The 26,061-nt window shown below is 39.4% G+C and overlaps 2 protein-coding genes across 2 annotated transcripts in view; one reads left to right on the top strand and one right to left on the bottom strand.

Annotated features, from left to right (window-relative positions):
* The window catches only part of SKIC8 (SKI8 subunit of superkiller complex), a 107,554-nt gene that overhangs the window by 61,050 nt on the left and 20,443 nt on the right, over window positions 1–26,061 (bottom strand). The gene's annotated exons all lie outside the window — the stretch shown is intronic.
* IREB2 (iron responsive element binding protein 2) lies at window positions 1,510–24,612 on the top strand. The gene is made up of 22 exons (XM_048081330.2): window positions 1,510–1,663; window positions 2,757–2,846; window positions 6,085–6,250; window positions 7,406–7,543; window positions 9,417–9,638; window positions 11,220–11,289; window positions 12,505–12,688; window positions 13,190–13,329; window positions 14,037–14,208; window positions 15,429–15,529; window positions 16,098–16,214; window positions 17,339–17,498; window positions 18,321–18,456; window positions 19,166–19,250; window positions 19,832–19,988; window positions 20,290–20,414; window positions 20,678–20,782; window positions 21,056–21,198; window positions 22,330–22,477; window positions 22,560–22,682; window positions 23,359–23,544; window positions 24,200–24,612. The coding sequence occupies exons 1-22, from the start codon at window positions 1,645–1,647 to the stop codon at window positions 24,308–24,310; spliced, it is 2,898 nt and encodes a 965-aa protein (XP_047937287.2). The 5' UTR covers window positions 1,510–1,644; the 3' UTR covers window positions 24,311–24,612.

Genomic DNA, 26,061 nt, shown 5'->3' with positions numbered 1-26,061 from the left:
GGGTCAGCGATGGTGCAGAGCATCCCTGGAGATGCATCTCCTCTGAATTTGTCAAGAGACAAAGCTGCCATCGTTTGTCTGCCAATACTTCATCTGCCCCTCGTGTCCCTCCCAGCACTGCCCCCCGAGGCTCCTGCCCACGTCCCCGTCCCCAGGAGCTAGCGCGTGGCCAGCACGTGTCACAGCCGCCTGCGCCAGGGGGCAGAGGGTGGCCAGCTGCCCTGTGTGCCAAGGAGCAAGGCTGCAGCCCTCCCTGTTTGAGCTTTTAATGAAAAATGACTGCAATGATCCAACAAGGGCAAAAGCTAGAAACAAGATGCCGCACATAAACAATCTGTCTGAAGAACCAGACAGCTTTCGGCATCGTGAACTTGCTTTATGGAGTGGAATTGGCGGAGCTCCCCTGGGCAGACCTCTCAGCCAGATCCTCCACCGTCTTCCCTCCTGCTGATCAGGGCCTGCCCCTGCTCCCTCAGCAATAATGCAGACAGCACTGTGACCTGGGAATGGCAAAAGGATGCCAGAATTACGGTTCTCAGATGACTTTGAATAAAACTTTTGCAATCAGTGCCTCAAGTCATTCTGTCACAGCTCAGGACGTCAGTGTCAGTTTAGGTAAAAAGGGATACAGACAAAAGGCAGTTTGGAATCAATTAGCGGGCGAATTACAGAATCTCCTCGGCAGCCTTCCTGGGTGCCTGAGCCTGGTGACAGCCTGCTGGGGGGATTCGTGCCCCCGGTGCTGCCTGGGCTTCACGACTGGGAGAAACCAGCGCTGGGGGATGGGGCCCCACTGTGCTGCGACCTCAGGCACCAGCACCGTTGTGCTGAAGATCAAGACAAAAATATTCCAGCCCCCAGCTATGAAGGAAGATCATAATTTGAAAGCAAGGAAAGAAGAAATCGTGAGGTATGACAGAAGAAAACCTCCAAAAGAAGGCTAACATCAGAGGGCGGAGCAGCTGCACATTGCGCCTGCCTTTCCAGGGCGGGCTGGGGGAACGCTCGTGTTTTATGGGATGTGTTTAGTTCGCTGGCACATGTCGGAATGGTTTGTCATGTTACTGTTTACTAAAGAACAGGGATGAAAATAACGTGACATCGGTTGCTTTTGGCTTGATTTCACGAGTAATGGTGAAATGTACTGTTCCAAAAATATTTTTGGGACATTCTCATTGCTGTTGCCTTTCTCCGTTTCTCCCTGAGGCCGTTAGCCGTTAACCGTTAGCCGTCGACCGTTAGCCGCCGGCCGTCAGACTGAGGCTGAGGGTGAGGCCGCGCCCCGCCCGGCGCGCCGCGTCACGTGATGCCGCTCAGGGGCGGTGGCCGAGGGGCGGTGCCCGCGGCCCCGTCCGAGGCGCTCCTTGCCGGGCAGCCCCGCCCCTCCGCCTCCGTCACCGGCCCCACGGGTCCCGCGAGAGCACGCTGCCCGCCCTCCTCTTTCCCTTCACTTGCCCACTTCCGCCCGCACCGCGACATCTCGCGAGACCTCGCGCCCGTTTCCTTGCTGCGGCGCGGCGGCTCTCGCGAGCGGCAGGCGGCCGGGCGGGGCGCGGCGTAGTCTCGCGAGAGCTGTGCGGCCCCGCCCGGGCCCGCTCCCCCCGGCGCCGCGCTCCCCCCGCCGCGCTAATATGGTCGCCGGCGATGGACCCTGCCAGGCCAGGTCAGTGCGGGCGGCGCGGCGCCGACACGGCCGCGCCCCGGGACCGGGCCTCGCCTCCGCCCTCCGCACCGGCGGCACGGGCTCGAGCGCGGGGCTGCTTGGCTCTTCAGCCGGGCCGGGCCGGGCCGGGCCGGGCCGCCCCGTCGCCCCGTCCCTCAGGCCGCCAGGCTGCGGCAGCGCTGCCCCGGCCCTGCAGCGGGCCGGGGGCGGTAGCGCGGGGACACCCCCCCCCCCCCCCCCCCCCCCCGGCGCCCATTGTCCGCGGCCACCATCTTGGGGCCCGCGGCGCCCCGCGGTCCTGCTCGCGGGGCCGAGGCCTGGCGGCGGTGCCCGGCTGAGCGGGGCCGTGGAGCCCGTTTGGTGCTCGGCTTCTGCGAGCTGCGTGCGGCGCGTGCCCCGTGGCGGGCGTGCAGCCGCAGCGGGCGGCAGACAAAGGGCCAGCGGCGGCGGCAGGACCAGCGCTGGGTGCTGGTGCCCCCGGGAGCAGCCCGGTCACGTCACGTCTGAAGCCTTTCTCCCCGCTGCTCGTGATCCAGATTGTAATTCTTTACGCTCTTGCTGCACGCAATCTGAAGGGCTCGGTGGAATGTCAGTGGTGCGATCCCTTCGGTTAGCTAGTGATGGGACAAACGCCAGCCCCTCTGTGAACCCCTGGTCTTCTCCAGAAGGCGTTTTTCTCCTCACTTAACATCTGTCAGGAGGTTTACTTCTGGCTCTTGCTTGCCTGTCATTAGCCAAACACTTAATGAGTTATGTTTTGTAGTATATCTGTTTCTTATCTAGGTCGGTAAGGTGCATTTATTCTGTCCTGTAGATGGCAAACTGAGACAATAAAGGTCAAATGTGCATTTAGGCCTCCGACTATGCTGATGACTTGCTTGACCTGTACATACCTAGTAATATTAAAATTCATGTTAGTCACACATCTCCAACATTAGGTGTCCCAATCCACTTGGAAGCTTTTCCATTCGTGATTTACTTACAGTCCTAGAGAAGCAATATTTTTTGGTAAAACTAGAAATAAAAATCTGGCCTTCTGTCAGTTATCAAGCCTTCCATTCTTTCCTATCTGCAACTTTTTTTTTTTTTCCAGGAAGCCCTTACCAGCTTGTAATTGAAGCATTAACAAACTATCCACAAAAGAGGTTCTACAATGTCTCGAAGCTTGGAGGCACCAAGTATGGTAATGATAACTTTTAACAGTTGGCAATTAGGACAATACCAGTAGTAAACATGCACCACTTACTGCTGTAAAAGGTTATGAGATGTAGTTGTGAGTTGATGTAGTTGTGAGTTTGTGGGCTCTTATTAGGTATATTTGAAAGCTTATAATTTTCTGCTCTATTATTGCCTTGTGAAGCTGATTAATAGCTCAGGGCAGGGGGGATAATATTTCATGCAACTTTTTTTCATCAGGGGAGAAAGTGCAGCAGGTATCACCAGAGTCATACTCTAATACTACAGATCCAAATAATCTATCTTTTGTTAAAAATGAAGTAACTGAGAACTGGAGTGTAGTGCTTCCAAAAAACTTTTTTTTTAACTACAATTTTGTCCTGTTTGTTGGTTTGCTAATTTCACCTTAACAGCATCTTCAGATAGTGGATAACTTTGTTTACTGGAATGTAGCTTTTATCGCAGTTGCTGCGGAAGGATGAGTTCTGGTGGTGTGCAAACAAATGCTTAATCTCAGCATGTCATTAGTATGCTATGTGTCACTAAGTGATATGTGCCAAGAAGGTTTTTATTGGGCGTCTGTCTGGTTGCCTCCTAAAAAATAGAAAGCATTTGTGTGTGTGATGGGAGGAGGGATAGAACTGCAGATGGGGAGAGCTATAGATCACTGTTAGCTGGAATAGGTTTTAATCTTGCAGATAATCAAAGCATACTTTCATTATTTTCTTAGCTTTCATGTTAAACTCATAAAATACTTATACAAGGTATATATTATTAGAGTTATTTGGGATTTTTTCAGTTTTGCTTCTTTTAAGGCTGTGTTTCTTAACTAAAATATTGCCAGTGGATATTTCACTTTAAACCCATGTTTGACAGCAGTAATTACTTGCCTGTCCTTAAAAGGAAAGAGAGGGGAGCTTTTTCCAGGGCAACAATGGCTGCTGCAAATTTTGTGCAACAGCTTTGTGCTCTTGCAGATTTCTACTAATGTAATGCTGCAGTTAATCTTTCAGATAAGCACGTGAAAGGGAGGTAAAATGCTTCTGTTCATGGCTTTGTCTGAGAAGCAGCAGTAGGGTGGTAGCAACAAAGCCAGTCAGTTCTGCTCTAGTTTTTCTGAAGGTCCTTGTGGCTGGAGTGAGAGTTTAAACAGAAGATACTGCTTTCTGTCTGGATGAGTGAGTAAAGCTTGGAACAGCAGTGGAAGTAGGTGGAGAAATTCAGAGAAGACATGTAAACAGAATAGGATAAGAAGGCCTTTCTCTTCCAGTGGAGACTCATGTGCAGAAGTTGGAGGCTTTGTATTAATTGCATATTAAACGGATTTAAGTGCAGTGTGGGACAGCACTAATAAGAAATCCATTATCTGGAATTGTTCATTGCATTTGTTGCTAGAATATTAATTTTGGCTGTTGCTTGTTTGTCCTCTGCCTTAGGGCATCTGACTGTAATCTGACAATAAGTTAATCAGATTTCTAATGTAAATGTTAATTGAATTATATGACAACTTGATAGGAAGAATCCAATTCTTCTAGTGTTGAAAACATTAATCAATTATGGGTAAAATGGTAGCTAGAAAGACCTCAGAATGATGTAGGACAGAAGGGATGTCTGGAGATCTAGGCCCATGTCCCTGTTGGCACTAGGGCTGACTGGGAGAGCCTTTCTCACTTGAGCTCCACCAATCTGCGAGGACGGAGATTCCACTGCCTCTCTTGACCCTATGCTTCACCATCCTCCCTGTCACATCATCTTCGCTATACCCTATCACAGTATCCATTCCTGTGCCTTCTAACTCTTTTGTGTTTTCACTGGACACATCTCGGAGTCAGACTTCGCGTTCTCTGCAGTTCCTGTTAGGCTGTAGAAGATTACAGTTGGTTTGCTTTGCTTTCTTCTCTCAGAATGAGCAAACCAGGTCTCTTACCTGCTCCTGTGTGACAGGAGCTGCAGCCCCATAACAGCCCTAGGAGGTTCTTCTCTGGTTATGCTTTGGTTTGTTGAGGTTTGCCACAACCTCAGAGGCCCAAAGCTACACACACTATTGCAGATAGGGCCTTACTGCTGTCTAGTGGGGAGAAGTAATCCCTTCGTGGCTGCTGGCTGCTACCTGGCCCAATGTGCAGTTAGCTCTTATTGCTGCAAGGGTGCCCTGCTTAATGTTTGTAATCCAGGAAAAAGCAAAGCAGGTTGGTTCTGGTTATTTGGCTTTTAAGTGAAGTGGTGGCATTACAGCTGCTTCAGAATAGGTTTGGTGACACTTCTATATTATTTTGATTGACTTGTCTAATTAGACAACAGTAGATACCTGAGAAAGATGCATGATGAGAACAGTCAGCAAATCCTGTATTGATAGCTTGTGGATGAACTTCTGGACTAGGTTGAAACCACCAGATCTTAACTCTTTTGGCTAAAGCCTAAACTTAACTGTTTAACCCTCTTCTTTCAACTATTTAATATTTCTCACTGCTACCAAGTCATTTGTTTCCTTGAATTATACTGAGAAGAATGATATCTGGAGGAAAATGTGAATTCATCTTTTTTTGTTGTTTGCAGGGAATAGTGACATGCTTTTTTTTTTTTCTTCCGCTTTTTTCGTTCTTATTTCCAGTTCCCTGAACTTCACCATGCCAGAAAGCTGTTTCTTTCAATACCTTAATCCAGATCAGAAACAAAGTAACTGAAGTTGTATTTAGTGAAATGCTATCCCTAATGTTTTATGAAATATGTTTATTTTTATGGCACGTGTCAGAATGGTTTCTGTTCTTCATACCACTTTTTATCAAAGACAAAGAAAATGATGTGACATTAGTTGCTTTTGGCTTGATATCTCAGGTAATGATGAAATTTACAGTTCAGAGATAGTTTTGGCATATTCTCATTGCTGTTGTCTGTCACCCATTCTGTTTGGTAATCCTGGCCCTAGATGCCTTGTATGCATTTCCTGCTGGCACAGCATACCTCTTAAGTGTCACTGACTTAACACAGTGCAGTCAAGACGTGGGTATCTTCTGTTCAAATTCCGTATGATAATTCCTCTTCTGCAACGTACGCGCTCTGCAGCTCGCCATTCCCCATCTTATAACGAAGATCAAACCCAAAAGCAACTGGACAGTTGGGTTCCCGTAGCTCTCATCCTTCTAATCCCTAGCAAACTGGACCTCTTTAGAAATGTGAAATTTTAACTTAGCAAAGCATAGAAGCTTGAGGCTGTTGCACTAACTAAGTCACTTTGCCTACCCTAGATGTTCTGCCTTACTCTATTCGAGTGTTGTTTGAATCCAGTATCCGTAACTGTGATGGCTTCTTAGTGAAAGAAACAGATGCTATGAACATTTTAGACTGGAAGACAAAACAGAATAATGTTGAAGTGCCCTTCTGTCCTGCCAGAGTTGTTCTTCAAGATTTTACGTAAGTGGAGTGTGTGCTTACATGTGTGCATGAAATACTGTGAAATATCTGTGTAAACTCACTGAGGAGTAGGTGTACTTCAGCTTGAAAATAGAAGTAGCAGCTAGCCTTTTGATACTGAAATAGCTCTTTCTAAATAGCTCATGCACTGCTGCTGCTGTTCAGCAGATATAACGTAATTGCATGTGATGGAAGAATAGGAGTCGTTCGTATGCTACCCTGGTTTTAGCGCAGGTTGGTGAGGACGAAGCTGTTGGCCTACAAGGAACACTTTACAGGATAAGTGCCAAAACACAGATGGAAGTGACAGCGTTTTGACTGTAGCCAGATGGCTGACAGTTCATTGAAATACATAGTTTGTGCTTGAGACAACTGGAGATAACTATTGCTTGCTCCACAAGAATATGTAACCCAGTTCAAAGCATGAATAATAGATATTTAATAAGTCTTTTAATTTACTAACTTTCTGTGATTTGAGTATGGCTTAGCTGAAAGGACAGTCCTTCAGCAACTTGCAAATATTAAATGCAGGATGTCTTGGTGAATCATTGTCTAAGTGTTTATGAAGAAGTGAGGGAATTAAAAAAAAAAAGAATTGTGATAGTAATAATAAAAAGTAACTTCTGTTTAGCAAGTGAAATTAAGAAGACTGATGTAGTAGTGTTCTTCCTTCAGTTTTGTACTTCAGCTACTCTTACCTATGTAATAACAAGGTTATCAGCTTCTGTAAAATGCTGAGCTTCAGAAATGACTGGCTCTGTAAGAACAGTAATACATGCTAAAGTATTAAAATATATAGCATGAGCATTGTTTGCAATACAAGATTTTATAAGGTAGTAAGCATCTGAAAATGATGTACATCACACTTCAGAAGCATAGCAGGACAAAAGAGCAAATACAATTATTTTCTTTAAGGTGTTTCTGTACTTTTTGGTATGTTACCTTAAAGCATGCTGTTTGGTGTTGTGAATTAGTACCAATTCCATTAAATTATAAAAATATTTGGACTTCTTTAAAACTTAGAGAATAGAAAAACAGGGTTATATTGTCTGAAACAGAACTCAAATAGTTAGATATAGACTTAGAAAGAAGCTTCTGTATTTTAGAGCATTAATGTCTGATGTTACTGTACTACTTTGCTTTTTCTTCTCGTAGTGGAATTCCAGCAATGGTGGATTTTGCTGCCATGAGGGAAGCGGTGAGAAATGCTGGAGGAGATCCTGTGAAAGTCAATCCTGCTTGCCCAACTGATCTCACTGTTGACCATTCTCTGCAGATTGATTTCAGCAAATGGTAATACTTTATTTTTTTGAGGAAATACACACTCCTATCTGATACTGAACTGTGGGTTCACTCTGGTCTTTGTATTGTCCCATCCCATTAAATCACTTGTCGTGTCTGGATCCCTGGAAGTAGACTTGATGGTACCTAAAAGAGGACCAGATAAAAGTAGAAAAAAATAATACTTTAGAAGGAGAGAGAGAATGGTTCTAAGGGGTTATAGATGGAGCTGACAGAATACAAATTCTGGGCAGGAGATTGCTGACGTAAATTGGATCTGTCGTGGTTTCCAGAAGATAATGTCTCGAGAATGAGGTAGAGTGTTTGTCATTTTTGCTTTTCCCTGTTCTTACTGATAAAACTTTTTGGAAGTTTAGTATAATAGTAAGTCTCTTGTCACAGCTCTGGAGAGATGGCTTTGCAGTCAGATGTATTGAAGGACTGTAATTTCAGCTCGTAAGTTACAACTGTGACTTTATATAGGCTTTGATTTTGCTACAGATGAAGAACGGTTGTATAGATTTGGGGGAAGAGTGTACTTGGAGTCTGGAAAAGTATTAGGACTAGAAAACTGTCAGCCTGGTTTTCTTCTGACACGCACTGATGTGATGAAAACAGCCTTGGGCTGCCTTTTGCTAGAAACATAATGCTGCAGAAAAGGAAACTTGAATTTTATTCAGTGTATGCTGAAGTTCCCTTCTAATGCAGCTCCCCTCCACCCCTGTTCCCCCTTCATCATGGAGCCTTCCCAAAGGTGTGCAGAACCATGAATTGCTTGTTCTTTGCTCCAGGCTTTTTCCCCTGAATTTTTAGAATTCACAAACCGGGTATGGATATGAGTCATAATTCTGTAGACCTTCCAAGTATGTACAGGATTTCAATTTGGTTAATATCTTACGAGAGTGGAAAGCATGTTGCATATGCAGTTTCAGTCCTGTGGTCTGTCTAGTGTCTGAAGAGACAGTGGACTTAATTACATTTGGGCTAGCCTGAAATTATCAGCAACACCAAGTATTGACAAGAGGTCTCAGCGTGCTGCTTTGTAATGATAAATTGGGTTTCTGTAGTTTCACTTCTGGAAAGCTCGCAGGAACTCAGCAGCTGCTGACCTGTGATAAGAAACCCTTCCCTGCAGGATAGTTTGTGCTGCTTTTTACAGCTTCTATCTCCAGCTGATCAGAGGCTCATGGACTAAGTTGGGATTTAGACAAGGTATCCTCTAAGGCCATGCAGTATTCTGCAGTTAGATAACTACCTATCTTTCTGTGTTAAAGCTGCAGAAAGCAGTGGCTTTACAAGTCATTGATTTAGTAAATAATAATATGTAAGAAGGCATCCATCTTTCACAACTGGTTTCTTGACTCTCGTGGGGAAACTGAATATCCAACAAATAGTGGGTAGTGTGCCATATGGACTTTATTTTTAAAAAAGCACGACTTTTGTCTTCTGACAGAGTTGATTTGAGCATAAAATGTACCTGAGCTTTTGAGAATTTGTATCAAAAGCTTAATTAAATAGTAAGTTACATTTCTTTACTTGAAAAGGCTTTGTCATCTTCCTTAATGGATTGTATGAAACATGTATAGTACTACTGTAGAATAAGAAACATGCTTTAGAATAAGAAACATGCCAGTCCTCTGCTTGCATGAGGCGCTCCCCACCCATTCCAAGTGTAATGCCCTAAGTTTAGCCTTTGCAACATGTTCTTTTTTTAAACATGATCTTTCATGAACGAATTGATGGAGTTACTTGTCTGGTGTTAATCTTTAAGGAAATTCATTGCAGTTCACTTAACTAGTATAGCAGGGTAATACCTAAGTGAGCTTAAGTGGTTTGGAACCAAACAAACCTAATGTTTAAATGATTCTGCTATTTTATATTACAGTGCAATACAGAATACTCCAAATCCTGGAGGTGGTGAGTCACAGAAGCCGACGGCAAAGCTTTCTCCACTTAAAATACAGCCTCGGAAGTTACCTTGCAGGGGTCAGACTGGTTGCAAGGGGCCGTGTAGTGCTGGAGATTCGAGTCGCAACTCAGGACAGTTTTCTGCGCAGATTGAAAACACGCCAATCCTCTGTCCTTTTCACCTTCAGCCGGTGCCTGAGTATGAAAACTTCCTATTTTAATTACTTGCATCTTTGTGTGTTAAGTACTGCCTGGGACAGTTTAGAGAGACACATTTTTCTAAACATACTTCTGTACTTCTAGTCACACATTCTGTAGACTGCTTTCAGCATCTAGAAGGTCTGATGTAGCAGGTTTCAATTAGTCTAAGTTAGTCTAATTAGTCTAAATTTTTGAGAAGGATTTTAGTAAACAGTGCAGATGGCCGTTTGTGTGACTGTTGACTGTCATTTTAAATGACATTGTGAGACTTCCTTTCCTTACAAGGACAACAAAGCACAGGAGCAATCCTGTGTAAGTTAGAAAGTAAATGGCAATGAAACATTGTTTCATGGCTCAAAGTAAATTTTCATTTCCCTATGGGAGCTTTGCAGGAGTTTCTGGCTCTCGGCCTACACATTACTTCTCTCTCTGTAGTCTGGCAGTCTTTCTGTCACTGAGTTGAAAGTCAGCGTACATCCTGCCTTTATGTAATGGCACAGAGGAACCTCATATGTTTGTCTTTTCCAGATTTTCAATATTAACAGATCATTGTGTACTGTTCCATCTATGACAATTACATATAATCATCCTTCTTTCAGCTGCCACCTCTTTTCTCTGATAGACTATTCAGATGTCTATCTCCTTGTGCCTGACAGGTGTAGAATTTAAAAGCTGGTTGTCTTTGTTATTTTATAGATATGCAAATGTCCCTGCTCAGTGCAGGTGCAGTAATACAGAATTAGTGATGTTTTCAGCAATATTGATGTTTCTGGCAGGAAACCAGCAGTAACATTTGTTAAGCTGAAGGTTGAATGATGAGTGTCCCTAAGGGCTTTGCAAGACAATATACCTGCTAACCTTCTGACACTGCAAAGAAGAAAGGAGGAAGGGTCATTATGTAAAATCAGCCTCTGGAGAACTGAGGATTTTTTTCCTTCCTGGTGTAAAACAAGTGAATTCCTTCCTTGTCCACCTTCTCAAAGCAGAGGTTATTGCTCTTAAGTTGTGGGTTATTCCATAATGAATAACAGTTTCTTCATTAATATAACTTATAAAAGATAGTTCATGTTAAGAGACTGTACTAATGAGAAATTGTGAATAAAAAGTAGTGCCATAGAGGAAAAATGTACGGATATGGAGGATAGTTACAATGCCTTAATGTTCTACCCAGTTCCTAAAGGGCTAGTACTGAACATGGAGGGTGTTTTCCACATGAACTGGTGAACACCTTGATTCTTTGTGATAGTTGAAATTTGAGGTGTGCAACTCAGCAGAACATGAATTAGAGGAAAAAGATTCCTTACACTGTAGTACGTGATGGGAACAGATCTTATTTTTTGAGATTAAATGCTTGAGGCAAACTACACCTAAAAATAAATCTGTTCTCAGCACAGATTAAATCAATTATTTTTGACTGTTTACAGAACGTTTGCTGTAAGGAAGGAATTACCTTTGTTTTAATAAACCACTTCAAATTTTGCTGCAGGCTTAAACGAGTCTTTCATCAAACAAGCAAAAATAACTTGTTCTTTTGTACTTTGAAATTATGATAGTGCTTGTAAACTTACTATCTGCCTAGGCCTGAGACAGTATTGAAGAATCAAGAGATGGAATTCGGCAGAAATAGAGAGAGACTTCAATTTTTTAAGGTATGTCTGTGAACTTGCGGGCTTTGCATGGTGTGTGTTTTGGTTGTTTTAAGATCTTGCTCTGTTCTCTGCTGTTGTTCAGCTTTAGGTGATAAAAGAAATATAGTAATTTGGAAATGTCAGATGCTAATTAAATCTAAATTTAATATGTGAACAGAAAATTAGCTAATAACAGGTTTATGGCTTGAAATTTAAAATTGTTAAAAATTGTTAGACTGCAGAGTTTCTAAATGTAGGTGTCACTTAAAGGGGATAAAATATTTCTAATTCTGATTTGAAAAAGTTCACTATTTGATTGGTCTTGCAAATGTGAAGGTAATGGACAAAGTAGATATTTATGAAGCATTAGTCTTTTTAATGTGTTTGAATGAGCTCTGTGCTGTAGATCTCAATGAGCTTTTGAATAAAAGGTTGGTTTATCCCTATTCCTGTTGAAAATCTTATTGAAGTTAGAAGTGTTGAAGAGAAGCTGGTATTGAGGCATTGCTACTCTCCAGCTAGGCAGCCGTGCTAGTAGACATTGTGTTTAATACAAGTCTTCTGTGGCATCAGCATCTTTTTAGTCATGGATCTGCAGGATTGGTATTTGATCCTCATCCACTAATGTTGTTCATGAATTCAATGCAGTGATCCAAAAATCTTTTCATATAAGGAAACTAGGATATTTCTTTCAGAAAAGCTGCAGATTAGCTTTAATATTATTGAAAAGGGGAAACTGCCAAGCTGAATTTTGTTACAAGTCTCCATGGCAGTTTCTTTTATATCTAGCATGCTGAGTTTATGTGTAGCAAGACAGTTTTCTATATTGCCTGTTCAGTATTATACTGAGATGTAAAACCTGAACCGCAATCTGCTATAAATATTAATGGTTAGGTTCTGTTGTCCAAATATTAGTCTTAGCTGTGCTTGAAAATTAGTTGCATGAACGGGAAGTTAAGACTTTAGCCCAAAGCCCTGCTTTGGGAAGGTAAGTATGAATTGTTGATGCAGCCTTTAACAGGAATTGAATGAATCGATTCAATTGCTAATCATTAAGAATGTGTAGAATCCAAGGGGCTCGTGTAACTTATTGACAAATGAGCAAAAGCCACTTAGATAAACAGCAAGTACTGTTATATTGCATATTAGCTTTGTCATTTTAGTTGTGTTCTAGTGAGAGTTGGATAAGCCTTTGGGGAAAAAAAAATCTTATTTCTCATTTTATAAAAATCACAGTGGAGTTCAAAGGTTTTCAAGAATATTTCTATAATTCCACCGGAGACTGGAATGGCGCACCAAGTTAACTTGGAGTATCTGTCAAGAATTGTTTTTGAAGTTAAAGATTTCCTGTATCCAGATAGTGTGGTTGGCACAGATTCTCATACGACCATGGTAAATGGCTTGGGTATCTTGGGCTGGGGTAAGTATGCGAAGAGTAACTTGATAGCACTTTGAAAGGCGTACTAAACTGTTTCCTACTGAATATTTCTGTTACAAGCATAACAAACTGTTTTGAATTGTTCTTCAAAATGTTTTTTGTTTAATAGTAATCTGAGCTAGTATATCATCGAGAAACTACTTGAATTTTAAAAGAAAATAGCAAAAAAAATGGGTATTGAAGTGCTTTCTGGACATGCAGTAAAAAATCTAGAGAAAGGTTTCCTTCCTCATGGGAAATAAATTTAGATGCAGAGTATTTTCTATTAGGTTGTGAAGTCCAGCAACTTAAGCAGTCGTCTTGCTCAATGTCTCTCATGTACAAATATTTAATGGAAAATATCTGCATTTCTTGCTGTAGCCTTTAGGCTTAACAGAAGAGCTTTATTAGATTTTTAGAAGAGCTTTATTAGATTTTTAGAACTTAAGTAACAGACTAAATATTTTTAAACTGATGAAAACCAACATAATATTCACCTTCCAGGTGTGGGGGGGATTGAAACAGAAGCAGTGATGCTGGGGATGCCAGTTACTCTCACTCTGCCGGAGGTGGTTGGGTGCGAACTGACAGGCACAGCCAGCCCACTTGCTACATCCATAGATATTGTTCTGAGCATTACTAAGGTAAGAGTTCAATGCCGTCTCAAACCAAGTAAAATGTGTTGTGAGTTCCACCATGGGAGAGGTTTAGAAGTAAATTAAATGCTGAGAGTATTTCTGGTATACCTTTAAACATTCCAGAGTGTTTTTCCTCTGTAGTGGTTTATTTATAAGTCCTTAAAAAAAAAGTCTGTACAGGATAGAGGAACACAGAGAAGCCTTAATTCCTTTTTTTCTTCTATTTACAGCATGTAGGCTTCTTCTCTAGCTCAAACTTCTTCTGGATACCTTTTTTCTTCTAAAATCCTGCTAGACATAAGGCCAATCTATAGTTATAGTCTGGTATGACTGAAGAATGTATTTTCTGAAGCCAGGGTTTTGCCATCTATCCAGATTTAGTAGATGAAAAGCTAGTGTCAAAGTATTTAAGAACTTTGATTGCTTTGAAAATATATTCTGGCGTAATGCTTTGAGAAGCATCTGTATGTTCTTGACTAGGAAATCTGAAGAACTCTGCTGCGAATGGAGGTGTGTGTAATCATGTCAAGTTCCAGTCTAGACTTGAGAACTCAGTATCTTAATGGGGTTTGGAGTATTTTTATTTTTTTTGCATATGTGGGACTTTGTTTTATTTCAGACATTCATGACTTCCTAATTGCGGGCTGTTGCAAGAGGTATTGCTTACATTATCTCTTGAGATAACAAATGTTGTTGTGTGTTCTTTTAAACAGCATCTTAGGCAAGCTGATGTTGCCGGAAAATTTGTTGAGTTCTTTGGGAGTGGCGTTTCCCAGCTGTCTGTAGCAGACCGAACCACAATAGCAAATATGTGTCCTGAATATGGTGCTATTCTGAGCTTTTTCCCTGTTGATAATGTGACATTGAAGCACTTAAAGCATACAGGTAAAGATGAAATTTCAGGTACTGATTCATAGTAATAGAGTTTCAGATGTGTTAATGCACTTGCAGAAAACTCCATACTTAGAACCCTGCAGAAGATCACTGTTTGTCTTGGATTTAACATACAAAATCCTGCCATACAATTACGATCTGTGTTGTGGGATATACTAAGCTAAAACTTCTATCCTGTAGAATCTCATGGCCTATCTTGTCTCCATGTGTTCCGCATATTTAAGTGAGGCTGTAACTTTTGCACATAGAACACTGGGCCATGGAAAACTGACTTGTCCTTGAGGTTTGCATCCAGTCTGGTTCATTTATCTGATAGCTAATTTATTAACATTGTGTTGTTTTTGCTGAACTGTTCTTTTAACTTTCAGAATCGTTGTTTTTGAAAGCATGTGTAAACTTTGAAGTATAAGAAAATTCTCGTTTATATTTTCAAGAATATATGGAATATAGAATGGCTTGGGTCGGAAGGGACATCTATATATGGAATTAATCCCTTAACCACCTGTAGAATCCTTATGAAATCAGCATCTAAAATACTTCTTATGAAGTGAAACAGCAGAAAACCCACAACATGTTTTTGACTTTCACAGTGATTTTTTTTTTCCTTTGAAACGCATTATTTCAATGACATTTTAAGCTAAGGTAGAAGGGTGTCCATTCCTTATTAACCTAGAGCAAATACAGAAAGCCACAGGGTAACAAACAACAAAAGCTCATTAACATTAGTAAGCCTCTCTGAAACTGAAGTCTGTCGTTTTTAAGTACTAGTTAAAACATTTTTAATACCAAATATGCTTTGTCTGGTCAGCACAGAGCAAACAAAACATATTTTCTAACCATGGCCAGTAATATGGGATATTATCAACTAAACACATGATCTGTCTTAAATCGCAGTAGGGGAAGAAATTCATGAACTTAAGGGAAAAATCTGTAAGTTTAGAGCTACAATTGCTAGTGTCGAGATGGCTTATTTTGTTCCTTGATCTAAGAGGGAAAGTTAAATGAATTTGAAAACAAAGAACAAACAAAATGTGTTTTAATTAATATGTCATTCTTGATAGCTCCTAGATGGTGTGATACAGAAGTGGTGTGCCTTGGGAAAAGGACTACTTTGGATGTTCAGGGATAATTTTTGATTGAAACAGTCTCAATTTCTGAGAGCTGTGTTTTGTTTTTATTTATTTGACTTTCTCATGTTTGTATTTACTAAGGTTTTGACAAGGCCAAGCTTGAAGTCATGGAAGCATATCTTAAAGCTGTGAAGTTATTTAGAAATTATGAGAGTTCTTCCAGAGAACCTGAGTATTCCCAGGTATGCTTGAAATGACTTGTTTTCTGTACATTTGTTTCTCATAACAAGTAACAGCTGCTGATTTAAGTGTCTCCTGCTGTAACTTGTATTGCTTTAATGAAGTTGTGTTTAACTCACAATTCTAAACTGGGCATGTTTGCAAAATTTGGGTGGGGGTAGGAGAAAGGGGAAATAATCTTCATTTCAACGAAGAGGTATGTATTTTAATTCCTATTGCTCCCAAGTGATTGTGCAAGTCTTAGGGATGGTAGAAAGTTAGGGGATAATGTTTAAAGCAGTTTGAAGAAGAACCTTTTAAGGTTTGGATAGACAACATGTTTTTACCCCAAAAAGTTGGACCAGATGATCTCAGAGGTCCCTTCTAACCTGGACTATGATTTTGTGATTTCTATAATTTTGTGATTGATAGTCTTGTACAATGAACCATCTTGAAAATGGAAGGCTAGAGTTTTAATGTCTCAGAACATTGGTATTTTAAACAAAACATGTCCTGGGTGTTTCAAAGGAGTGTATTAAATAATGTGGAGCTGGGATTGATTAATGCATGCTTCTTTTCTTTCTTTTTCAGATAGTGCAAATTAGTTTAAGTTCTATAATTCCATATGTCAGTGGCCCCAAGAGATCCCAAGATAGAGTGGCTGTTAATAACATGAAAAGTGACTTCCAAGCCTGCTTAAATGAAAAGGTTTGTACAACTGATGTACTCTTTGAAAGGTACCATAATCCACACAAGTAAATGTTGTTTACTCCTTGCACACCTGCTGAGCCCTAGTTATTACTATGTGAACAGATAATCTAAAGATATTATTTCCTTGCTTGACAAACGTCCCTAGGGTAGTAGCTGGTAAATCATAGGCATGCTCATCACGAACGTAATATTCAAAAGTCCTTATTCTCACAATTTAGACCATACAGAGGGAAGCTTTAGTAATGAGTAGTGTAAGCCTGGGAAGTGTTTTATTTTCCTTTTTTTTTTTTTAAAGAGCTGCATTTTACTTAATTTCCTAAACAGAATTACAAGAGGAGAAAGTCCATCTTGTGTTAAAGGAGATGCAGAAAGACTTTAAAGATTTGAAGCTACCTAGTGGTCTAGGTTTTTAAATTCTGTTTCATCCACTTGCATGGAATTTTTTGCTTGCAGTGTAGTTTGACTTCAGAGGAAGTTGTTTTACTCTTAAGCTGGTGTTTTTGGTTTGCAGTAAGCATAGGCATCTAAGAATGTAGATAATACAGAAATGCATGGTCATTTTTAATGTTGGTCGTTAAAGTTAAGGGCTAGCAACAGTATTTGATCAGAAACATTTCCACTTAGAAGTTCTGTCAAAATTCTTTGGCTTTAGCATTTCTGGCTTGTAATGAGGTATATAAAATGGAATGATCAGTTGTGGTGGGGAAAGAAATCAGAACAGGTTATGGATGACAGTGCTGAAGAGCTGGAGGAGCTAGTTTGCATTTAGTTATCCTTTTCAAATTAGTCTTGGGTATGCCTCTAATTCAGAAACAAGCATTATATAAAATGAGATAGACTCTTAAGGAACTGTTCTTTTGTGTGTAGCAAGAAATACGTGGCATCAACCATCCTTTGACTGGCGTTTGTTCACAGTTGTTGCAAAGTTAATGTAACTACAAAGAAAGGATGAGACTTATATGCATGGCAAGTGAGGTGTGTGAACTGATGACTTGCAAAATCTGCGTAAGGGTTCCTAATGGGACAGCTGAGTATTAGTCCAAAATGGGTGTTCACTTGGTCAGGCTGTAATGTCATACTTAATGTAGTATAATATTTGCTAACATATTTTTGTTATCTAGACTGGTGTTAAAGGGTTTCAGATTGCAGTTGAGAAACAGAATGACATTGTACCTGTTCAGTATGAAGGAAATGAATACAAGCTATCTCATGGCTGCATTGTCATTGCTGCAGTAATCAGCTGTACCAATAATTGCAATCCGTCTGTCATGCTTGCTGCAGGTATGTTGTCTGGTAGCAACCTGATCTTAATGTTGTGCCCATGTTTACACAGCCTTTACCTTCACTTTTGTAGGTTCTCTGTAATGACTGGAAGGCTTCAAATGGTACACTTCTAGCCTTAAACTTGTATGTTCAAGAGGTTAGGTAATGTGAGATTTTCTTCAATAATATGATCTCAAAATTTGTCATAAAGTAGTTGTAATAATAGTAATTCAGAAATATTTCTATTTGGTAGCATTTCAACAGGTAACCAGGTTTAGGGCTGCCTTCAGGTGGATGCACATTTTGACACAAATTGATGCAGAAGGTGGGCTTTGTCATAGATGATAATAGCTTGAACTGCATGGCTAGCAGCAGAGTCTGGAAAGTAAATCCAGTTTGCTGAACAATTGCTCTGTGCCTTAACAGTTAGGTACTACGTGCTATGTCTTTATAAGATGCATGTAATTTTCCTGGAACTCCTGGTTAACTCTTCTCAGACCTTGCTTTGTTTCCTTTAAGATCCCTTGTGGCTAAGGCAAGTTTCACTTTGAAGCTGTGTGACCTTTATCAGTGGAGGAGTGTTGTACTGATGGCCAGCTAGAACATGGGAAATATTTTTGTTATAGAAGTGAAAATGGGCATCTACAGAGCAGGAATGAGAGCTAAAACCTGAATTATATTGTTACGAATAAAGTAACTTTATTCAGACAAGTAGTTACTTTAATAAATTGAAGGTCCCCATGGCCTTTTTTATGCTTGGTTTAAATAAGTTAGCATCGTGTACATGTTATTTTAAGGGGTATACAAAACATAAGCTGTCTTTCTTTTTTTGTCTTGTAGGACTTCTGGCCAAAAAAGCTGTTGAAGCTGGCCTAGTGGTAAAGCCCTATATAAGAACAAGTTTATCACCAGGCAGTGGAATGGTTACACATTACCTCAGTTCAAGTGGAGTATTACCATACCTTAGTAAGCTTGGGTACGTTTTGATTCCTGTTCCATTTGTTATTTCAGAAAAATAGTTCACGTGGGTTTTTGTACAGGTTGATAACCATGCTTGCTATTCACTTTGGGACGGCTAATTCTTAAGCTTGCTAGTCTGTCATTTTAGCTATGTGTTTATTTAGGGTTGTTTCACTCAATTTTATTCCCACCTTAGAATTTATTATGTGTAAATTTTTACTGTAGCTGAGCTCTGAGTTTCAGTAACAAGCTACATATGTGTACGTATCTTTCTCAGGATGCACTAGTTCTTGTATTTTGAAAGTGGAAGCTGGATGTAAATTCTTCAGGGCGGTCTGTTAACATTCAGCCTGAATTGGCCTTTTCAGGCTTTCATGGGGTGTTTAGCATGCTTTTGGTTACTCGGTAGAAATAATAGTTAGATTAGGTTCATAGTTCTCTAATAGTGCCCAGGTGTGCTCTGTGAGGAACATTACTGCCTTTGCTTTGCCAGTACTTAAGGAACTGAAACCTTTTGAGGTATTTTATTTGATTAACCTTGATTGGTTACAAAAATTTTCTTGCTTGCATCAATGAGATGCGATGTCTGCCGTTAAATTCCTAAAATGCCTATATAATAAAGGGGAAGAAAAATCCTCTTAGTGACAACTAATAAAAAAGGCTTTTTGCTAACAAACTGCTCTTAATGATTTAATGTGCTACTTGATTGTTTTTTTTTATTGTAGCTTTGAGGTTGTCGGTTATGGGTGTTCAACCTGTGTTGGAAACACTGCTCCCCTTCCAGAAGCCATCAGGAATGCAATAAAACAGGTAGAGGTCCAAGGCTTGTTGAATACAGAAACGTACTCATTACAGTGTTGAATGACAAAGAAATACAGGAATCTGCAAAAGGAACTTTGTTCGTGGCTTGGACTTAGTAATATTCTCAAGCCTCTGCATTTCAGAAGGAGACCATTGATTGCTATGGGAAATAAATGTAACATAGTCTTCATAGCATACAGATACAAACTGTAAGATAAATACATAGGACCTAATCTTAGGAAGGATGTAATGTGCAAGGAGTTTAAGGAGTTATGTCCTGGACTGATTTGAACCAGCGGTGTGCAAATAGCTGCAGCACTCTTCTCCTGTGAAATAGAAGGAAGAAGTAACAAATTAGGCAGAAGTTCACTGAAGTGACTAGAGGACACATTAGAGTTGAGATAAATCCTTTTGATGGTAGGAGGAAGAGGAGGGGTAGCACTGGAGAATAAAGTGCTTTTGTGTTGAAGAATTAGGATATCTTTTTGAAGTGGAATGCTAAAAGCACATCTTAGTCATCAAAAAAAATAACAGAAGCTGTTGTAGTACTATGAAGTCCTGAAAAAATTACATCTGGATCTGACTTTCAGGGTGATATAATTGCCTGTGGAGTGTTGTCTGGAACAAAGAACTTTGAAGGACGTCTCTGCGACTGTGTCCGTGCCAACTACCTTGCTTCTCCACCGCTAGTAGTTGCTTATGCTATTGCAGGCACTGTTAGAATAGACTTTGAGACTGAGCCTTTGGGTAAGTATTTCCATATGTCTCATATTTCTATTTCTAATGCATACCTAGAAGAAGTTTCTTCCTGTGCATTTCAGCATACTACAACAGGATATTGAAGAGAATGCACAGTTACATTTGACGTTGCTAGCAGCTAAAACAAAACATCCACTTAACTGTTTCTTAAATTCTTAAGATTCTTAAATTCTTTGTGTCTGGTATCTTCTCTGAAGAGCTGAGTGTGTGTACGTATATGAATATAATGTGTATTGACAATCTAAGTATTTTGCTTCAAAATTGTTTTTCTGTTTAAAACCCTCCTCAGGCACTGGCTTTAATGGCAAAAGTATCTACCTACGAGATATTTGGCCCACCCGAAAAGAGCTACACACAGTGGAGGAAGAGTGTGTGATATCATCCATGTTTAAGGAATTGAAAGAAAAAATGGAGGTAAGAATGGTCTTTTGTTCTAAAACTTAGAGTGCATTTCATTATAGTCTTATATTCCAGTTGAATGTGATTGGATTGTCAGTTATTTTCATTATGCTAAAGGAGGATTTGACTGATATGGTTACCTATATACTACAAGTTGCCTTATTGATATTATGTCATATAACTTAAAAAAAAAAAAAAAAGTCACGAAAAGGTCTTTGCTTTCAGAATGTAAAAAGACTGTAAACAAATTCTTGTTCGTTTTGGTTACTTTTATGTAGAAGGGAAACAAACGATGGAATTCACTGGAAGCGCCTGAGTCAGCTTTATTTCCCTGGGATTTGAAATCTACTTATATCAGATGTCCTTCCTTTTTTGATAAACTTGTAAGTACATTGGATCTACCCACCAGACTATATGCATTAGATTTAAGTAAGGGAATAGCTGTTCCAGTAAAGCTTTGGTGTGTAAGTATCAAATTTGATCATTGCTAATACTTGTCTTCTAAATATTGTTTGTATATTTGGAATGAGGGGAGCCTGTGTATTCTCTTCATATATTGCAGATGCCTGTTATGTCTAAAAGGCTCTAAGAAGAAAAATGGGTGTTATCTATCTTGTTCAGTTCCTCCTCATCACGTCTCCCCCCTTCTCTTTTAGGCCAAAGAACCAGTTTCACCACAAGCGATTGAAAATGCCCATGTCTTGTTGTATTTGGGAGATTCTGTAACTACAGATCACATATCCCCTGCTGGAAGCATTGCAAGGAGTAGTGCTGCTGCTAAGTATCTGACCAACAAAGGGTATGTTTTTTTCATATTAAACAGCTCTGATTGTATCAGAGGATTGCTTTACAAGTCAAATAACTGATCATCATTGTTGCTTGTCAATATAAATACCTGTCTGCATCAAGTGGAGGTTGTACATGGTTAAGCAAAATAGTAATTGCTACTGGGATTTGTAAGTAATCACTGATCTTGTGGTCCTGTCTAATGTTACATCAAACAACTGAGACCTACTGCAAGAGCTCATTGTTGTAACTGTTAAGGTAACATCTGCTGCCAAATACAGGCCAAAGAAAAAATGACTTCTTAATTTACAAAGTGTGATCTTATGTTAACGTGAGGTTAGTGACTGCTACTGTTATCAGCCTCAAGAAGAGTTGGATAGATGTGCAGAACAGATCAGAAGTTCCAGAAGCATGTATCGTTTGAGAAAGTGAAGCCTGGTCTTACAAATGTAAATTTGGTGCTTTAGCTTATTTCTGCATCAGACAGCATCTTGCAGTGGTAGTGGTGGGTGCCTTTCATCTCTTCTGAAATTCTGTAGAGACCATATAATGAGATGCTGATCTCTTCAGTGTCACAACTCCACTGAGTATTTTGGAAATTGTTTTGTACTATATTGCAAAGATGTATTATGATTAGTATCAGTGGAGCATGACAAAATAATAGCCTGTGGTGTGGACTCCGTGTTTTTAACTTGTATTCAGTCTGAATGAGTAGTATTAAAAGAGAATTAATGGATGTTTGCTTCTAAGATGGTGGTTTGATTTAAGAGTAAAGCTGTCATTCTGGTGCAATATTTATTGATAAACATGCTGTTGGAGGTGAGAGGATAAGTAACCATGCTTCGTGTAAGATAACTCCTGTTTTAAATACCATACTATTCATAACACTTGATAATGAAGTTACAGAAAATGCATTTAAAATTTCAGCTTTCATCTAGCAATGATTTACATGTTCATTATATTATTATAATAAATATTATAATCAAATTAGAAAATTAATTGCATTTGTCAGATAAATAGTTCTTTACTTCTTGTGCTTATAACTTAATGTTTTTGAGATGCCGTGATACTTAAAATCATAATATTGTTCTAAATAAGGTAATCTTTGAAACAACTGATTCCCTTTTAAATGTTTTTATTGTAGACTCACACCTCGTGAATTCAACTCTTATGGAGCTCGAAGAGGTAATGATGCTGTGATGACAAGAGGTACCTTTGCAAATATCAAGCTTCTGAATAAGTTCATAGGAAAACCGGCTCCTAAAACAATTCATTTTCCATCTGGACAAACGGTAAAAATATTTGTTTTTATAGCTACTTTAAAAATGTGATAAAATTTAGAACTCACTCAAATTATTTCATTTCATTCCACAGCTAGATGTGTTTGAAGCAGCAGAGTTGTACCAGAAAGAAGGCATTCCTGTAATTATTTTAGCAGGAAAGAAGTATGGACTGGGCAGCTCAAGAGACTGGGCGGCAAAAGGACCTTTTCTACTGGTACTGCTAGTTGTTTTTCAACACTGTGGTTTTTGGTGCCTTTTGGTACCTTAAAAAAAATAGCTTCGGGTATAAATCTGTTTAGAAACTGTCTTCAACCTCAAATATAATACCACATTTTGTTTGTAAAAATTTGAGTAATTTCTTTGCTAGAACCTTCGTAGAAGAACCTTCATGGAAGAGTGACTGGTCAGAGGAGTAAATCTGAATTTCATAAGCATGTAACTTACAAACATGTAACTTAGCATCCTAGACTACAGACATTGAGGTAGCTTAGATATTTATCTAGTGTTGGGCTCTGTTTGGTTTCTATAGGGATTTTAGCATCTAGCTGTTGTAGACTAATTCCTTGTAATATTCATAATATATTTTGAGTTAGACAGTCATTCTTGCACAAGTCTGGAGTAATAGAAGCAACTATATTGCATGTGGGACTTTCTCCCTGATAACTACAGCATTGTCACTTCATTCTAAAACTGTTTCATACTGTATGGACCTGCTCCAGCTTATTTGCTGTCTAGCTATAAAGCTAAAAGATGTTACCTACTTACAGGACTCATACAAAGCACTCTTTTCTTCACCTTGTGTTTTTTACATAAATTATTTGAAGCTTGTTTCTGTATTTAACTGTAAGTCACTACTATACTGAACTACTAAATTTCGTGTATTTTTGCAGGGTGTTAAAGCTGTCCTAGCTGAAAGCTACGAGAAGGTCCATAAAAGCCAATTGATTGGAATAGGCATAGCTCCACTTCAGTTTCTTCCTGGGGAAAATCCAAATACTTTGGGTCTCAGTGGCAGAGAGCAGTTTTCTATATTGTTCCCTCCAGAGCTGTCGCCTGGAATGACTTTGGATATTAAGGTATCTCTGCAGTACTTTTTTAATTTCTTACTGAACGTGCTCATGATTAACTCCTTTCTGTGCTTTCAGTCCTGATGATTGGAAGCAGGGAACAGTATTTGATCTTCTTTGAAAGTAAACTGATAGTCTGGCCTAAAGTTTGTCCTGGTTATTGAAGTTTACCAAAGTACATGTAAACATATTAGGTAATAAGCCTTCCTTCTATGCACTCCTTATGCAGCCTGAAATCCTTCATTTTTAACTTTATAGCATTGCTTTCCCCCTTTATGGGCACTCTGTTAGGGTAGAATTGAGTCTTAGCTCATTCAGGTTCCTTGAAAAACAAGAGTGAAACTATTTGAGGGAGGATTCAGCTTTCCATCCTGTATAAAGGATCTTTATGGTAAATATAATCTGCCATTTTAAGGAAATGGCTTTTTGTTGTTACCAGTAGTGTAATTACAATACGTAGCATGCCCCCAACTGGATCGAAGCTGGTAGAGTAGGCCTTCGTTCTATTCCCAGAAATCTCTGTTCTGCAGTGGCAGATAATCAAATTGAATTTGCTTGTGTTAAGCTTGCTTGTGTAACTTGGGGTTAGAATACTAACTGAGAATAAGCAAGGGGAGGTGAAAGGAAAACTCTTGATTGTGGTCTCTCTGCTTTTATTTTGAAGACAAGCACTGGAAAAGTGTTCAGCGTGATTGCCTTGTTTGAAAACGACGTGGAGATAACTTTATACAAATATGGTGGAAGTCTAAACTTTGTGGCTCAAAGATTCTTATAGTAACTACTGACTCTATGGGTACCTTGCATTAACTGGTAATCCTGAAAATGCCTTGTGTGAACCCAGGAATCTGTACTGTGGAACTGCAAACAGTCCTAGTGTGCTCAAAGTTACTTCGTCCATGGATGTAAAAGATTGTGAATCATTGTAACTGCAAGAAGATCCTTCCTGATTTTAAATAATATTCTAATGGTGCTATTAAACATTGCTAAAATCAACATGTGTGTTGTGGCAGAGAGCTGTAAGTATGGAGGGGATGTTTTATGAGACCATTTTGTAAATAAACTACACGAAATCTGAAACTGATTGTGCTGAAGATTATTATGTAAGATTTTCTGCAGTTGTTTCCACTTAGTTTTTGCACCTGTAATCTGTGTACTGCTGTTTGTTGGTTTAAGGGTAGCAGATGGTATGAAATGTTAAAGGCCAGACATGTTTTTTGGCATCAAAGTCTTAGAACAGATCTTCAGTTTTTAATTATCTGCTCTTTAAATTATGGGCTGAGCAAAAAGCAGTCCACAAGACCCACGGTGTCCTGTATGATAGATCATGATTTACCTTATGGCATTATATCCCATATGGATTTAAAACTGCTCATGCCATGAAGTACTGTGTGCTAGAGGTATGAAGTTTGCATGGGCAACATCTCTGCATTTAACAAAATGCCCACGATGTATTTTGTTCATGCTGATCAAATATAGCACCCTGGCCTTTTGGTAAGCTGCAATTTGTCATGTCCACCTTAAGGTGTGCAGTTTGTCCTTTATGCCATCAGGTTTTTACTGTAATGTTTGATATCATTAGCCAAAGTACTTCCCTTTAGAATTTTAACATTTAAAAAAGTTTATTATGACTGTTTAAATTCCTCTGCTTTAAACGCAGCGTATGTCTAATAAATTCTGCTTGTCAAATGTTAACTAGCTGAGATAGCCATACTGCCTTTTACTGCTTTCTAATATGCTGTTAGTTTGCAGCTCTTCTGAACAAGTATCAGATTCCCCGGCTGAAGATCTCTGGATACCGAACAAATTTGGCTCTTAGCCACTGCAACTCCAATAAATGTAATTATCAGTGTATTGGTGATTAAAAAAAAAAAAAATAATAATAAAATCCACTGTTGCATATTTAATATTAATGAAAGATGCACAGTTTCTGCATAAGTGCTTTTGTTTTATCACTGCAATAATCATTGATTTTCTAATCAGTGCAAGTGAGTCTTTACTGATAGCTTCAAGATAGCTATTTCTGTGCTCCTATATCTTGAACAGCTTCATAGTACCACTTACTGTTATGCAGAGATTAACTTCTTTTGAAGGGCAAAGTTGCAATAACTTGCCTATAACTTGTCAAGATTTTGCTTTTAGATTTTTGCTCTTGATAAACATTGTCTAAAATGTCAAAACTTGTAAGAGGAGTACGTTAGCTTTACTACATGTGCTTTATTTAAATTTATAACCAGACGCTAAGCCAGTTGACTTGCAGAATAAGATGCTGTTTAAGGATTTGAATGGTGTATGTTTGACATGCCTAAAAATATAAAGTAAAAAAACCTGACAATTATATCAATACAGTATAATTTCTGGACAGTTCAAATGCTACGTTCCATTTCTTTGGCATAATTCTGATATATCTTCTTATTTTACTGGCCAAAATTCCTTAAGGGTTGAAATTCTATATGCTTCACTAATTTGGCTGTTTTTCTTTTAGTTGAAATTAAAAAAACAACCAACATTCCAGTGACTCATACCATT

The sequence above is a fragment of the Anser cygnoides genome, chromosome 11 (assembly GCF_040182565.1).
Source record: "Anser cygnoides isolate HZ-2024a breed goose chromosome 11, Taihu_goose_T2T_genome, whole genome shotgun sequence".
NCBI lineage: Eukaryota > Metazoa > Chordata > Aves > Anseriformes > Anatidae > Anser > Anser cygnoides.
The sequence above is the reverse complement of the archived record's forward strand: the minus strand, read 5'-3'. Positions and strand labels throughout refer to the sequence as shown.

Coding starts and splice junctions, on each gene's coding strand:
- IREB2 (XM_048081330.2), top strand. Junction 17,499..18,320: donor GTCTGTCATGCTTGCTGCAG/GTATGTTGTCTG, acceptor TTTGTCTTGTAG/GACTTCTGGCCAAAAAAGCT. Junction 18,457..19,165: donor CCATACCTTAGTAAGCTTGG/GTACGTTTTGAT, acceptor TTTTTATTGTAG/CTTTGAGGTTGTCGGTTATG.